The 15,271-nt window shown below is 43.2% G+C and overlaps 1 protein-coding gene across 1 annotated transcript in view; it reads left to right on the plus strand.

Moving 5' to 3' along the window:
- The window catches only part of ANKRD44 (ankyrin repeat domain 44), a 316,406-nt gene that overhangs the window by 214,680 nt on the left and 86,455 nt on the right, over window positions 1-15,271 (plus strand). The window contains exons 11-16 of the mRNA XM_080798591.1: window positions 369-451; window positions 1,599-1,662; window positions 3,851-3,919; window positions 4,993-5,133; window positions 6,775-6,855; window positions 10,882-10,993. Coding sequence (XP_080654717.1) covers window positions 369-451; window positions 1,599-1,662; window positions 3,851-3,919; window positions 4,993-5,133; window positions 6,775-6,855; window positions 10,882-10,993 — 550 coding nt within the window. The remainder of the gene's footprint in view (window positions 1-368; window positions 452-1,598; window positions 1,663-3,850; window positions 3,920-4,992; window positions 5,134-6,774; window positions 6,856-10,881; window positions 10,994-15,271) is intronic.

Raw genomic sequence — 15,271 nt, forward strand, 5'->3', positions numbered from 1 at the left:
CAGCCATTATTAACTCTCAGCAAAGTACTTGGGACATAATTGGTCAATAGTGTTTCTTTACCAATTCAAGGAATAGAACAGGTCACTGAATAAAACAGATTGCTGACATAAAATTACTCAGCTGAAAGAAAAAAAAGGTAAATTAATCTTAAATATACCATCACCCTGTATAGGAAACAGTATCTGAAAAAGATACTTTCCTATTGTCAGGGGTTTTTCATAATGAAAATTATTTCAGGCAAGGGCCTCCAAGCGAGGTGTTGTGGATTTAGTTTTCATCCAAGAACTTCCAGAAACGTTACTGTCCTTCTGCATCTATCGTGAGATGTCACCCTGAGCCGCTCTTTTTTTCTTTTTTCCCTCCTCAGGTGTGGAATCCATAGCATGTTCCCTTTACATTTGGCGGCCCTAAATGCTCACTCAGACTGCTGCAGGAAGCTTTTATCGTCGGGTAAGTAACCCCTTCCCCCAGACGAGGCTTAACGTGTCCTGTAAGGAGCCGCGTGGCTCTGGGTGTCTGGCCAGAGGAAGGGGCTGCCTGTGCTTCGTGTCCTCCGTTACCTGGTCTGGGGACAGCTCCCAGCAGTGCTTGGTGTTGTGGCTGTTTGAGTGTAGGTATTCCTGGCCCGGAATGAGAGTCTTGCCTGTTTTTCAAGTTAAAGCATGGATGATCCACAGTGAGAGACAGGCAGGGGTGGCCATAGCTTACCGGAAGTTTGTTGGAACCAGGGAAAATTTTTTGAGGCTTAAAAGGGTGGATTGAACAGTTAATATTTTCAACAAAGGAAAAAGGCCAAAGCCGCCATGTTTTGACAGTAGAAATATCACGTTATCTTCCTCCTCTGTGGGCTCTGATAAATCCCTATGGTGTGTTCCCCTCCAACTAGGTTTAATTTTTATTTTTTTAAATGTGGGTCTGTTTGGAACCAAGACATTTTTTCTGGTTTAGAGCTTTGCTAATCTTTCTTATCACTGCTTCTGCCAACCTCCATGTATTAAGAAGTTCCTGGCTTTCAAAGGTGATAGAGGTCTGCAAGGCAAAGTTTGTTTATGAATTAATTCAACAGACATCCCAGAGGCATTTTTTTTTTTTCCTTTTAAGTGCTTTACCTATGGTTGATTCTGCCTTCACTGCTCTTGGCATGTTTAAAAATCATCCCTGCATGAAAGCATGTTTTCTAAATCTTAAACCAACTGAAAGCTAATAATACACATAAGAAAATATCTACCCCAGCATGTTAAGATTCCTCCTTTGCTGTCCATGTTTTCTCCATGTGTTCTGTCTGCCTGGCTAGTGCCCTACTTATCTCAAATTGGTTTCATAAATTTCTATCCTGGGATTGAAATATGGGGCTGTGGTTCACCCAGGGCTGAATGTGAAAATAAATTCTTCTAGACTTCACGGTTCTTCCTATAAAATTGCCAAGCTTGAGCAGTTACCATTCGTTTCCATGACAACCTCTTTCTGACTACAATTGCTTGCGTTCTGGTTTTTCTACTAACTGATTTTTCTGTCTCTGCAATGTTTCTTGTGGTTTAACTAGGACAAAAGTATAGCATAGTATCCTTGTTTAGTAATGAGCACGTGCTGTCTGCAGGCTTTGAAATAGACACCCCAGATAAATTTGGAAGAACGTGCCTTCACGCTGCTGCCGCAGGAGGGTGAGTAGTTAGCAATTTCCTTTCTCCCTCCATGACTTAACTCCTCATTTCTCTTACTTGGCTTAAGTTGTCTGTGAATCACAAGCAGTCTCCTTAGTAAGATGGGTAAGAATCATTTCTACCGACGCCAAATACCACTTTTGCATTTCCATATTAATTATATGTTTGTTCTTCCTAAGAAAAATTGTTAGCCCACCTCATAGAGAGAATCGTTTTCTTTCATTTTCTCTTCTCTCTCTTTCTTTTTCTTTCTTTTTTTTTTAATTGTAGGTCTTCAGCCTATAGAATATGTATCTACCTGATATGCACTCTACCAAAAGAAAACAATTTGAGATTTGTTCCTAAGGTTTTCCTTTTTTGTCGCTGGTAGGTGGATGATGATTGAAGGAATCCAAGATTGAGTTAGTTCATGTTTATTTACAGATATTTTTGTCCTGGTTTCAAAACTGATTTTTAAGTACGTCAATGGTTAAATGTGACTAAAGGGCAAGGAAACCCAAGGGATAGGCAAGAAGCGATTTAATCCTTGCCTTTTTTTTTTTAAAGTTGGAAAGAGCATTTTTCATCAGACACTCCTTTCATATCAGTGGTGAGACTACAGCTCTGGTCAGCGTGTTTCGATATATGACCAGATATTGACCAAACATGGCCTCCCTCGGGTGACCTTGTTTGGGTAAGGTGTTAGTTCTCAATCAGTTTACTAGTCCTCAGGGAACAGCGATGCTTCTCCATTTGTCATCTGTACATTATCAAAGGCATTACCTCTTTATCAGAGGTGGGTTGACTGTGAAGCTTTAGGGCCCTTATTTGCATGGGTCCCTTCCAAAATTGTGTATTCAGTTGTTTTTTTTTTAAGATTTTATTTATTTATTTGACAGACAGAGAGCACAAGTAGGCAGAGAGGCAGGCAGATAGAGAGAGAGGTGGAAGCAGGCTCCCTGCTGAGCAGAGAGCCCGATGAGATGTGGGGCTTGATGCCAGGACCCTGGGATCATGACCTGAGCCGAAGGCAGAGGCTTTAACCCACTGAGCCACCAAGGTGCCCCGTGTATTCAGTTTTAATTTCATAATTATGTCTTATTTTTTAAATCAATCTCCTTCTCCCCAACTCTTCTCCCCAAATCGAATGACCCTCATAAGCCACACACCTAGATCTGCCTCTGCCTTTGTTCCTTGGCTTTATTCAGCAAGAGACAGGTGCTTTTACATCAACTGGCAGGCAACACCAACACATCATGGTCCCAGAAAGTTCTTATATTTTAGGGCTGAAGCAGTGGGTTCTCTGAGAAAGGTGGCTACAAAGAGTGAGTGGGGGCTGGGGGAGCCCTGCTTGGGTTCCTCGTTAATGAGATCATTTTTCATATTAAAATGATAATAAATCAGTAAATCCTAGACTGCCTCTCAGCCCTCCAAGTGTAGAACAATAATGGGTGATTGTCTCTTTTTATGCCGACATTTAAAAAAAGAATCAGACCTTGGCAATGCACCATCCTGGGTTCATATCTGAAACTCCTATACAATTAATATTTAGCGACATGCCCTTCAATTGGAAAATTCACTTCAGTGGGTCCTTTATCTCTACTAAACATGATTTATTGCTTCTGAGAGTGACAAAGCAGCTCTGGAAGATCCCTGTGCCCCCTTACATTATTTTCGTCCTTTTATTTTTTGCACATTTATTTACCTATATTACAAGGACAGGGAAATGCAGCTGTCTTATTCCCCATTATGGAGAGTCTGGGTTGAAAATGGTTATCACGGTGAATTCATTCTCCTGTGATAAAAGGTAATGTTTCTCCATTCTGGCTCATTGTGTAGAGGAGACGTGAAGTCATCATAGGTGTAAGGGGTTGTTTCCTAAACTCTTGATGGTTTTGAAAGAGATTGTCGGGCTGCACGATGAAAATACCACTAAAGGTTTAACCATGTAATCATCAATAAATACCTTGGTCTTGGAATTGGAAACGTTCCATCAAGCTCTTTAATGCATTGATTTATTAGCTTGGAACTTTAAATCCTTGCAATGTTCCATTCCTCTAAGATGTTCAGGTTGGTTTTGCATTAGCAGAATTTAAAACCGGAGCTCTCGTTTCATCTCGGCCCCACACTTCACCAAAATCAGCTCTGTCTGAAGATAGCCGAGCAGTTGACCTCTACCATCTTAATGAGGTTTTCCCTGTCTTTCTAGTAATGTGGAATGTATAAAACTCTTGCAGAGCAGCGGAGCAGATTTCCATAAAAAGGACAAGTGTGGGAGGTATGTAAACGGGGAATTCTGCTTCAGTGCCTCCGTGACGGGTGGGGAGCAGTCCGTCTGGAATAGTGTTACAGTGAAATGGTAAACAGGGAAGCTAGCTGGGGAGATTCCGTGCTAGGAAGGAAATCCCTTTTTGTAGCGAGACATCCACGAGGCAGCCGCAAGCCCCAAGGCAGGCATGTCCTCTCATGGCTTCTGTTTAGAAGGGCCAACTGTGTCTTGTCTTCGTCTGGTCTTTTCCCATAGCTTCTCTGTCCCCCCTTCCCTCCACGTGCACCCTGGTTCTTGAAGTTAGAACAGATTTCTTCTCTTCCCAACCTGCCTAGGCTAATGCCTACCCACCCTTCCAGATTTCTGTCAGGTAACACCTCCTGCCCCTGCTGACAGGGCTGCCCCTCCTCTCTGTTCCCCTGGGACCTCCCTACTCCACAATGGGAACACACATCACACTGTTCTAGTGGACTCTGGCTCTCCTGTCTCTCCCCTGCCCTGACCGTGGGGCTCCTGAGCACCAGGACTGGGTCTCATTTTCTCTTTACCTATGGGCTCTGCCACATGGTTGGTACCTAACAGTTTTCTGTCTATTAATGACAACACAAACAGTCCACTATGTAAAATGCTTATAATTTACCTGTTTTGGGATGAGCGAGGAGAAACTCAACGAGTAAAAGAGCCCATACATTGACTGTAAGATAGAAAAGAGTGGTGCTTGAAAATTAATAAATAGTTCTTGAGATAGTTATTTTATTTCTAGCATTTCATTTACTTATTATTCCCTAACTATTGGCTAGTGAATTCATGTTTCTGCAGTCCCTTACTCTTGGCAAGGTGCATGTATTTTCCTGTTACCCACTTGGTTTTCCATAACCACTCTATGAGATAAATGCGGGTGCTTCTTACCCTTTTCAATAGATGAAGAAGTTGAGCTTGGAGAAACTAAATGAGTTATACCTGTAATAAATTTACATGTAAGTGTAAAATTCCAGGAGTTTTTGACCTAAACTAGATGTTGGGGGCAGCTGCTCATCTGTTTATCAGATGAATGAGGTAACAAATTGCTCTCTGTTTTTCAGGACACCTTTGCACTATGCAGCTGCAAATTGTCATTTCCACTGTATTGAGACATTAGTGACCACAGGGGCCAACGTTAATGAAACAGATGACTGGGGACGGACAGCTTTGCACTATGCTGCTGCATCAGACATGGATAGAAAGTAAAAACAGCCTTGCTCAAATTTCCTTTGGGGGTCTGACTGGGGAGGGGGAGGGTTTGCTAAGTTCTCTTCATGCTGCCTCCTGGAAACTGTGAATGAAGAATATTTCTCATCCAGACCCAGAGGAATTAGAATTGCCTCATTCCTAACCCTGGTTTTCCCATTCTGCCCTCTTTATGTTTGATTATTACGTGTCACTGCCCTGTGGTTTCTCTTCTCTGGTCTTTGGGTTGAATGCCAAGTGGGGCTGTCAAGCCCAGGTTTTCAGTTCGTTCACAATCGGTTGTAATTTATTTTGTCATATCCTACAGTTTTCATCATCACCATTTAAATGCTTCATTTGCCCTCAAACGTAATGTTTGCTAATAGATTTGTCACATGGTGGAAGTATCCGTCTATGTACGATCCCAGAAGCCTTCAAATGCAGCGTCAATGTGCAAAATTGGCACTGTTGTTCCAAACTGGGCACGGATGCTCTTTCAGGAGCTGGAGGCGAGGAAGTTGTGTGCCCTGCGCATGTTTGGATTCTAGGTGCCTAGGAATAGAAAGTCAGTTCAAGTGGGAAAGGGGGGAGAGGTGCCAGCCTACAGCTTCTGAGATTGCTCTTAAAGACTCAAGGACCGGGGCCTCCTTCCTAGGAATGCTTTTTGGTGGCCCAGTTTGGAGAATTATTGACTTTTGTGCTGCGTTGTGCTATGGAATTGATTCTGGGTCAGCACTAAGTTCTTTTCTTGTACAGCTGTGGCTTTCAGATATTTTACAATGACCCACAGTAAGAAATACATTTTACATCATGACCTAGCATCCATACTCAAATAGGTATGTTTTAAATATAAATGTAAAAAGGCAGCCAAAATTCCACAAGGCCATATTTACCTTGACTATGTGTGATGCATTCTGATATTTTCTCTTTTATTTTGTTAAAAAAAAAAAAAAGGCAACAAAATACTGCGACCCATGAAATTGATTTCACGGTTCCGTAATGGATTATGACCTGTATTTCCAGTTTGGAAATCCGTGTTCAAATCCCCTCCACATTCATACACTGTTGGCAAGTCTGACAGAGCTGCCCTCAGGCTCTCATAGCCAGGCTGGTTATTAATTCAGCAAACATTTATTGAGAACCTACTCCGTAGCAGGCTCTGTGCTGTTTTCTTAGAATAAACTGGGGGAACGAGTACCCGTCATGTGTTAAGAGCTGTACAAAGGAATCCCAGATGATGAAGACTTGCTCTGGCCGTTGAGGGGTGACTAGAACCCCATTCCTCGGTAAACGTGGTGCTGAGCTGACAAGGAGGCAGCGAGGCATGTGGAAGGAGTCAGGGAAGTGTAAGCTGCCTCACCTCCCGTTTACGTGGGGGAGCTAAGGATATTCATGGAAGGGTGGACGACTTGATGTCTTACTCGCCCATTCCTGGGTGGGAGTTCGAGGAAAGCCACGTTCTCAGTTGGGTTCCGTGGAAGAGGATAGGGATGGCCTTTAAGAGAACCACGTATGTCCTCCCTGAAAAGATCGGTGATGCTTATTTCTTTTGGGTTACGGGAGAAGTCGTTGAGATATAGGTTGTATCAAAATTGCTAGCGACTGTGCCATGAAAGCAAATAATTGTAATTTTTTTTTCTTTCCCTTATGCTGAGAAGTAAGACTATGTTAGGAAACGCCCATGAAAACTCAGAAGAACTTGAAAGAGCCCGAGAGCTGAAGGAGAAGGAGGCTGCGCTGTAAGTTTCTGCTCAGCTTAAAGCGCAAGATGGGGTCCCTGATGCACGTCTGCTTTTCTGGTTGCCATGGGGGCCAGCCTTTTATTTGGGGGCTTTATTTGGGATCTTGAGGAAGTGATATGGGCTTGCCTTTAGTGAAGAAGAAAGGATTCTTTTCATATATCCTTTGGTTATGCTATTTTCACACAAGAAACTCTTCCTAAGTTGGAGCCTAACTGAGGCTGTCACTGGAATGGGTCCGCGGTTTCTAGGAGTGGGTGTCTGAAATATCATGTTTGACTCTGCCATGTATCATATGCATCAGGAGACATGTTAACCCTCCCCCCGGGGCCTTAGGCTCTCCTTTAATGACCTGGGGTAACTATCTGGCAGGTTCTAGAAAGAAATGTTCTGAGATTCCAGTGTGAACTACACTGCTTGTGCCCTGCGCCCCCCCCCCCAGCACACACACCCCAGCTCACAAACAGCCCCCTGCCCCATCGCATCCCACGTTCCCCTCTGTGGCTTCTGGTAGAGACTCAGCCTGGATTGTGACAAGAGCTGGGAGCCACTGCCGTCACCCAGGGGTGCCGATGCGCGGGAAGCACTAATGCTTCTTCCTCCGAGAGTCCCTCCTGTGTGACAAGGCACCGTGCGAAGGTCGTGCTCTGCCTGGAGCAGTGCCCAGTGTGTCACGGGGGTTCGGTAACTGTTAAGTAAATGAGCAAATGAATGAGCGCTGCCCACACTCTGTGTCCCACTCTGTGGGGCCTGGGGACAGGGTGCTCTAAGAGTCTGCACACATGGTTCCTAACTCGTTTATTCTCTTCTCCAGCTGTCAGAGGAGCCAATTTCTCTGTCACCCGAAGGCTTGTGTCCCCTCTGGGATCTTCCCGCTGTCCACTGGGCTCTCTTCCCATGTCTAGACCATGGTAGAGCGGGGAGTTAGAGAGTGTGGCCCTGATACAGGCTGTCCCTGGGGTGGGGACAGGACACATAGTAAAACAATGACCAAGGTTTGGCCCCGACGTTCCCAACTTAATGATATTCAAAGGCTGTAGAATCTTAAGCCACCTCAGCAAATGCCCCTCCTCCAGCGAAATGTCAGCTTGCCCAGTGCCAGAGCAGCCCTCTTGACATCTGACAGGGAGGGCGCCTGGGTGGCCCAATTGTCAAGCATCTGCTTTCAGCTCAGGTCATGATCCCAGGGTCCTGAGATCGAGCCCCACATCAGGCTCTCTGCTCAGCAGGAGGCCTGCTTCTCCCTCTCCTACTCCACCTGCTTGTGCTCTCTCCCTCTCTCTCTGTCAAATAAATAAATAAAATCTTAAAAAAAAAAAAAAAGCTGTGGAGAGGGAAAAAGGACAAGCAGGGGAAGGCAGGGAATCAGCTTGCTTGAGGGCGCCTCCACGCAGAGGCTACACCTCTCACCCAAATGCATTGCTGATTTAAAGGGCATGTCTTGATTTTGCAGCTTTGGTCCCCAAATTGCTGGCCATGGCCTGGGAGGAGAAAAGACAAGCATCCCCAATTAAAACTGGAATTTATTTCCCCTCACAAACGATACAGAGAATATTCAAGTTCTGTAGTACTATTGTTTTTCCTAAGAGTGCTGTCAGTAGCATAGTGCAGCTCTGTCCTGGGTAAATAACTCTTTGGGAGCAAGTCCAGGTGTTTTTCAAATTACATACTAAATTCACCAACTGATTTTTAGAATGTAGCTCTTTCAGAAGCTGGGGATTCTGTGTCCACTACAATGTTATTCCTATTGAAGAATTTTATTTCAGGAGCCGAATGTTGCTTAAAATGAGTCAGACCTGGGAGCCTGTCCATGGGCATTTAATTACCAAAAAAAAGACTTCCTTTTAAGGTGCAAATTACCAAAGACTGCATGATATTAGAACTCCAGTATCGGTTTGATTTAATATGGAGCATTTTATGGATAAATCACACGACATGTAGATATTTGGTTTAAAAAATGTATGTCTTTCATCAGTTTTTCTAGAAATTGAAATGTGTTTTAATTGTGTTTGTGTGTGATTTATTTACTCCTTTTGCCTTATGCCAAAAAGTAGGTGAGTGTCATTTTAAAGTGTTTGAGTCACAGGATGGTGTATGGAAGTGTGGAATCACTTTATTTTTTACCTGAAACTAATATTATACTGTATGTTAACTAATTAGAATTAAAATAAAAACTTAAAAAAAAGAAATAAAAACAAAACCAAAAATAAAGTGTTTGAGTAAACTGTAGAAATTTGACTTTGTAAAGGACATGTACATCCCAATGCTGCAGATAGAAAACTGAAATTACGGAGTGGGGCTCCTGCCTAGTTATTCCCTTTTAAGCAGCAGGACTGTAGACTTTGTAACAGGCCTGGAACAGAGCTCTGTACATCCCTGGGCACACGTGTCCTGGAGTTGGAGGCATTTCAGCGAAGGTGGAGCTCCTTCCCCCAACCTATTGTAAAGATTGTGGCTTTTTCAGAAAAATTACAACTCTGTCAGAAAAGGTTTTTTAAGCTTATTATTTATTATCTTATTCTAGTCTTTACATAATGATGCAATTTAAGCCTCTATCTTCAAATGTGGTTACAGAATTAATCCTTTGTATTATTTAAATGTTTGCCCTTTCCTTTAATCTTTTTATTGTTTGGGCTATTCTTCAGTTCTTTCCTTGTTGTTATTTTCTTATTCTTTCTAGCTTTCATTTCCCAACCTTTTGATTGACAGCCGAGTCTCCAATTGCAAGGTTAAAAGTACACCCCCCTCTCTTCTTACAATGGGCTGAGCACGTCTTTGTTAAATTTGAGACTTCATCTTTTGAATGTGGAGCTCTAGAACTCATTTTCAGTAATCTTTTTTTTTTTTTAAGATTTTATTTATTTCAGAGACAGAGACAGAGAAAGAGATAGTGACAGAGAGCACAAGTGGGGAGGAGAGGTAGAAGCAGGCACCCCGCCGAGCAGGGAGCCTGATGTGGGGCTCCATCCCAGGACCCTGGGATCATGACCTGAGCGGAAGGTAGATGCTTAACTTTGCATCACCTGCTGAGCCACCAGGTGCCTCTCTTCAGTAATCTTGATGGCCGACAGGTTCTGTGCACTGGGTGTCATGCGCAAATGATGAATCATGGAACACTACATCAAAAAATAATGAAGTACTGTATGGTGACTAACATAATTAAAAAAAAATAAGGTAAAAAGGGAAAAAAGACTTAATTATTCTTTATTATGCTAAGTGAAACAGGTCAGACAGAGTAAGACAAGTATCCTAAGATTTCACTTATGTGTGGAATCTAAAAAAGAAAAGAAATGCGCAAACAAAACCAGACACAGACTCCTAAGTACAGGGAACAAACTGGTGGTTTCTGGAAGGGAAGTGGTGGAGGGATGGGCGTAAAAGTGAAGGGCTTTACACGGTCCCATTTCCAGTTGTAAGACACATAAATCATGGGGATGGAAGGTACAGCATAGGGAGTACTGTCAATAATATTGTAATGACGGTGTGTGGTGACAGAAGGTGACCACACTTAGAGTGGTGAGCATTGTGTGATGTAGAGAATTCTGAAATCACTGTGTTGTAGACCTGAAACTAATATAACATTGTACGTCAACTATAAAAAAAAACCAAACATTCTGTTATCAGTGCAGGAGGAGACAACTGGATCGTTTTAATAGAACAGAGTCCAGATATGAACCTTGTGTTGGATAGATACGCAATATTGATAATGACCTTAAAACAACTCAGTGGGCAGGGGATAGTCATGGATAATTTCTTCCCCCCTCTCAATAAACTTAACCACCCTCTTATTCCTAAAGCCCTATTTTAAGCTGAAGCTAAGACAGAAACACACACACACACACACACACACACACACACACACAAAACTTCCAGTACATAAATCCTCATTGCCAGAGGATTTTTAAAGAAACACTTAAATTCACAAAGTGCTTTGTGGAACATTCGTAATAGGAAGATATTTACATTAAGTATTGCTTCTGGTCTAGAGATGTTTTCTAAAATAACACCTCATTTTTATACTTACAGATGTCTAGAGTTTCTGCTTCAAAATGATGCAAATCCATCTATCCGGGACAAGGAAGGTTACAATAGCGTACATTACGCTGCTGCCTATGGCCACAGACAATGTCTGGAATTGGTGAGTTGTTCTGTCTTGTTTTGTTTTCTCTAACACACACTGCACATGCCAGTCTCAATCTCTCACAAATGCCCTCATTGCCTAATTAAGCCCTCACTAGAAATTGCCTTGAAGATAGTCTGTGGTAAGTAATTCCGTTGTCTTACTTCACAATATGTTGACCTTGTTCCGTTTCTGTCCATCCTCATCCCACAGCGGACTGGCAGTTGCTTCTTTCTGTATTAATCTGGACTCGGAATGCTTGACTGCTGTATGGACAGTTTGCATTTTAAAGATAATTTGGATGTATCAGAAACACTCGGTATATTTTTCTGAAGTCACACTGATCACCCTAATGTTCAATAGGGTTGTAGGAGGACTTACATAACCATTAGGGATATGCTCGTCATGGTCCCACATGTGTAGTTTGGGGAAAGAAGTTGGCAAGGGCACAGCAGCAGAATTTGTCGGAATTTCTAAACCACCAAAGATCCCAAACCTATAGTTATGAAAAATCGTCCGGAGTTTTGAAGTCAGAAGCCCTTCTCTTGGTATCGGTCACCAGACACGAATTTCAGTGACCACAGGGACAGAAGTGTAAAGTGAACAAGAGAAGTGAGCCCAGGGCTAGAGCACTAGTGGGGGGATTGGGACAAATGGGACATGCTCTTCCTTTCTTTCTTTCTTTTTTTTTTTTTTAAGATTTTATTTATTTATTTGTCAGAGAGATAGAGAGAGTACAGACAGGCAGAGAGGCAGGCAGAGACAGAGGGAGAAGTAGGCTCCCTACGGAGCAAGGAGCCCGATGTGGGACTCGATCCCAGGATGCTGGGATCATGACCTGAGCCAAAGGCAGCTGCTTAACCAACTGAGCCACCCAGGCATCCCAGGACATGCTCTTTCTAAAGGGAGGAACAGCTTGTCCTCCAGGGATAGAGATCAGGTGGTAAGTCACACTCAGGACCAAAGTCCAGTGCTTCAAGAGAAACTAGAAATCTAGACTTTTTTTTTTAAATTTTTTATTTCTTTTCAGCATAACAGTATTCATTGTTTTTTCACCACACCCAGTGCTCCATGCAATCTGTGCCCTCCCTAATACCCACCACCTGGTTCCTCCGACCTCCCATCCCCCCGCCCCTTCAAAACCCTCAGGTGGTTTTCAGAGTCCATAGTCTCTCATGGTTCACCTCCCCTTCCAATTTCCCTCAACTCCCTTCTCCTCTCCATCTCCCCTTGTCCTCCATGTTATTTGTTATGCTCCACAAATAAGTGAAACCATATGATAATTGACTCTCTCTGCTTGACTTATTTCACTCAGCATAATCTCTTCCAGTCCCGTCCATGTTGATACAAAAGTTGGGTATTCGTCCTTTCTGATGGAGGCATAATACTCCATAGTGTATATGGACCACATCTTCCTTATCCATTCATCCGTTGAAGGGCATCTTGGTTCTTTCCACAGTTTGGTGACCGTGGCCATTGCTGCTATGAACATTGGGGTACAGATGGCCCTTCTTTTCACTACATCTGTATCTTTGGGGTAAATACCCAGTAGTGCAATTGCAGGGTCATAGGGAAGCTCTATTTTTAATTTCTTGAGGAATCTCCACACTGTTCTCCAAAGTGACTGCACCAACTTGCATTCCCACCAACAGTGTAAGAAGGTTCCCCTTTCTCCACATCCTCTCCAACACATGTTGTTTCCTGTCTTGCTAATTTTGGCCATTCTAACTGGTGTAAGGTGGTATCTCAATGTGGTTTTGATTTGAATCTCCCTGATGGCTAGTGATGATGAACATTTTTTCATGTGTCTGATAGCCATTTTTGCGTCTTCATTGGAGAAGTGTCTGTTCATGTCTTCTGCCCATTGTTTAATATGATTGTCTGTTTTGTGTGTGTTGAGTTTGAGGAGTCCTTTATAGATCCTGGATTTCAACCTTTTGTCTGTACTGTCATTTGCAGATATCTTCTCCCATTCCATGGGTTGCCTCTTTGTTTTGTTGACTGTTTCCTTTGCTGTGCAGAAGCTTTTGATCTTGATGAAGTCCCAAAAGTTCATTTTCGCTTTTGTTTCCTTTGCCTTTGGAGACATATCTTGAAAGAAGTTGCTGTGGCTGATATCAAAGAGGTTACTGCCTATGTTCTCCTCTAGGATTCTGATGGATTCCTGTCTTACATTGAGGTCTTTTACTCATTTCGAGTTTATCTTTGTGTATGAAATCTAGACTTTTTATATGAAATTTCCAGTTTTGGAAACACTGAGTGGGCCAGGAAGAAAGAATGGGTTTGTGGTTAAATCCTGCCCACAGGCCAACGTTGATATCTCCTCAGCATCACCCTTGGGTCCGTTTCACCAGGACATACAGGCTATCCCAACTCTCTAGCTTTGGGCCAATGGTAGGTGCCACATTTCTAACTGGACTCCAGCTCTTTCCTTGTCCTTTTCAAAGGAGCAGTCCTACTTTTCAGAGTTGCTGGGAAGTATACTTTGGAAAACACTTGCATTTTATTAACTACCCGGTCTATGACAGAAGGCGTGAGGCGGAAGGCCGCCAGGCAGTCGTATCAGTGCCTGCATGGAAATGACTGAATGATGTCCCACCACTTTCCTTTACCTTTGGCCTTGCTGGTAGGTTTAAGTGGTTCCACTTAGGGTCATTTTTTTTCCTTTTTTTTTTTTTTTAAAGATTTATTTTTAAGAGAGAAAGCGTGAGCGTGTGCATGCAATTGGGAGGGTGGCGCAGAGGGAGAGAATCTTCAAGCTGACCCCCCACTGAGCACAGAGCCCAGCGCGGGGCTCAGTTCCACAACCCCAAGACCATGACCTGAGATGAAACCAAGAGTTGGACACCCAACCAACTGGGCCACCCAGGTGCCCCCACTTAGGGTCGTTCTTACTATTTTTCTCTTAGCCATGGATGTGGAAAAATGTTCATAGACGTTTGAAAATGAAGGGGTGATTGGAAATAAAGAGCTGATTATTCCAGTGCTGCTTTGTGTGGCATTTATTGGTGAATTGTACTGCCTTCATCATTCTTAAACACTTCTAAGTCTTTTTTCCTGAGCTTCTTGTGGATGCTGAAGGTTTCCTTGTTTGACCTTGGGGTGGCATTGTTTTCCCTCTTGTTTTGATTCCGTCAGAGTTCCTCTTCCAGTTACTGCAGCTGCATAACAAACCACCCCCAACAATTAGTAGCTTAAAACAAGTCATTATTTCGTATCTCTTACCGTTTTCTGTGGATCAGGAATTCAGGAAGGGCTGAGCTTAGGCGTTCCAGTTAAACGTATCCTTTGAGGTTATAGACAGTGTCTGGGGCTGGCATCTTTACTCATATGTCAATCACCTGGGTTGTAAGATTTACATAGCTTTTATGGGGCTTCTTTATGTGGTTTTCTCTAGCCTGGTGGTTTCAGAGTAGTCGGATATCTTACATGGTGGCTCAGGGATCCAAAAGCGTTCTGCTCGGGACAGAGTAGGAGGAGCCAGAACGAGAATGAATGAGAGAAAGACAGTATCGCTCTCAATGATCTAGCCTGGAAGGTCCCACAGGGTCACTCCATGGAGGAAAATTAGACTCCGCCTTTCAAAGGGAAGAGCGTCAAAGAACTTGCAGACATATTTTAAAACCACCCAGTTCCATAGGAAGGTGTAGAAAGCTAGTGATTTCATAGCCTTCTATAAGATGGACCTTCATGGAGAACCACAAGTAGCCAAGGGGCAGTCCCTTATCTTGTAGAGCAAACCAAATCACAGGACAGTAACTGGTTTGTACCAAAGACATAGCTCTGGCCAGGGGAAGAAGCAGGCTTCTGAATTGGGATTCCCGATTTAAAAAACAAGAAATGTTTACCACACCACGCTGCCTCCCAGTGCCGGGCAAAGCTCCCCGACCCCCCAAGGCTGTTCAGCATAGAGCAAAAGCTTGGTAGGAACTGGTTGAAGACAATATCCCTTCTGCCTTCTAGTGCTGGCATTGCTGTGGAAGTGGATCTAGACCCATCACCACATAGGACTCTGTGTCTAGGCCCCACGTAAGAAAGGCTCCTCACTAAGTGTGTGCGTGCATGTGTGTATTTAGTAATCAGTGGCAGCGTGAAGGCTGACTGTTGTTAAGACCATTATGCGCCTGCGGTCCAAAATGTACTTAAGACACAGCTGTCTTTAATTGGTTTTCTCTATGAAAAACATATGTCGTAATTGGACATATGAACTTTTATTACAAAGTTATTATAGTCTTAATAACTTTGCTGTTTTAAAGTACTTTGAGGAGTTATCTTTAATCCCATAGCACAAGTAAC

Source organism: Martes martes (assembly GCF_963455335.1).
Source record: "Martes martes genome assembly, chromosome: 3".
Lineage (NCBI taxonomy): Eukaryota > Metazoa > Chordata > Mammalia > Carnivora > Mustelidae > Martes > Martes martes.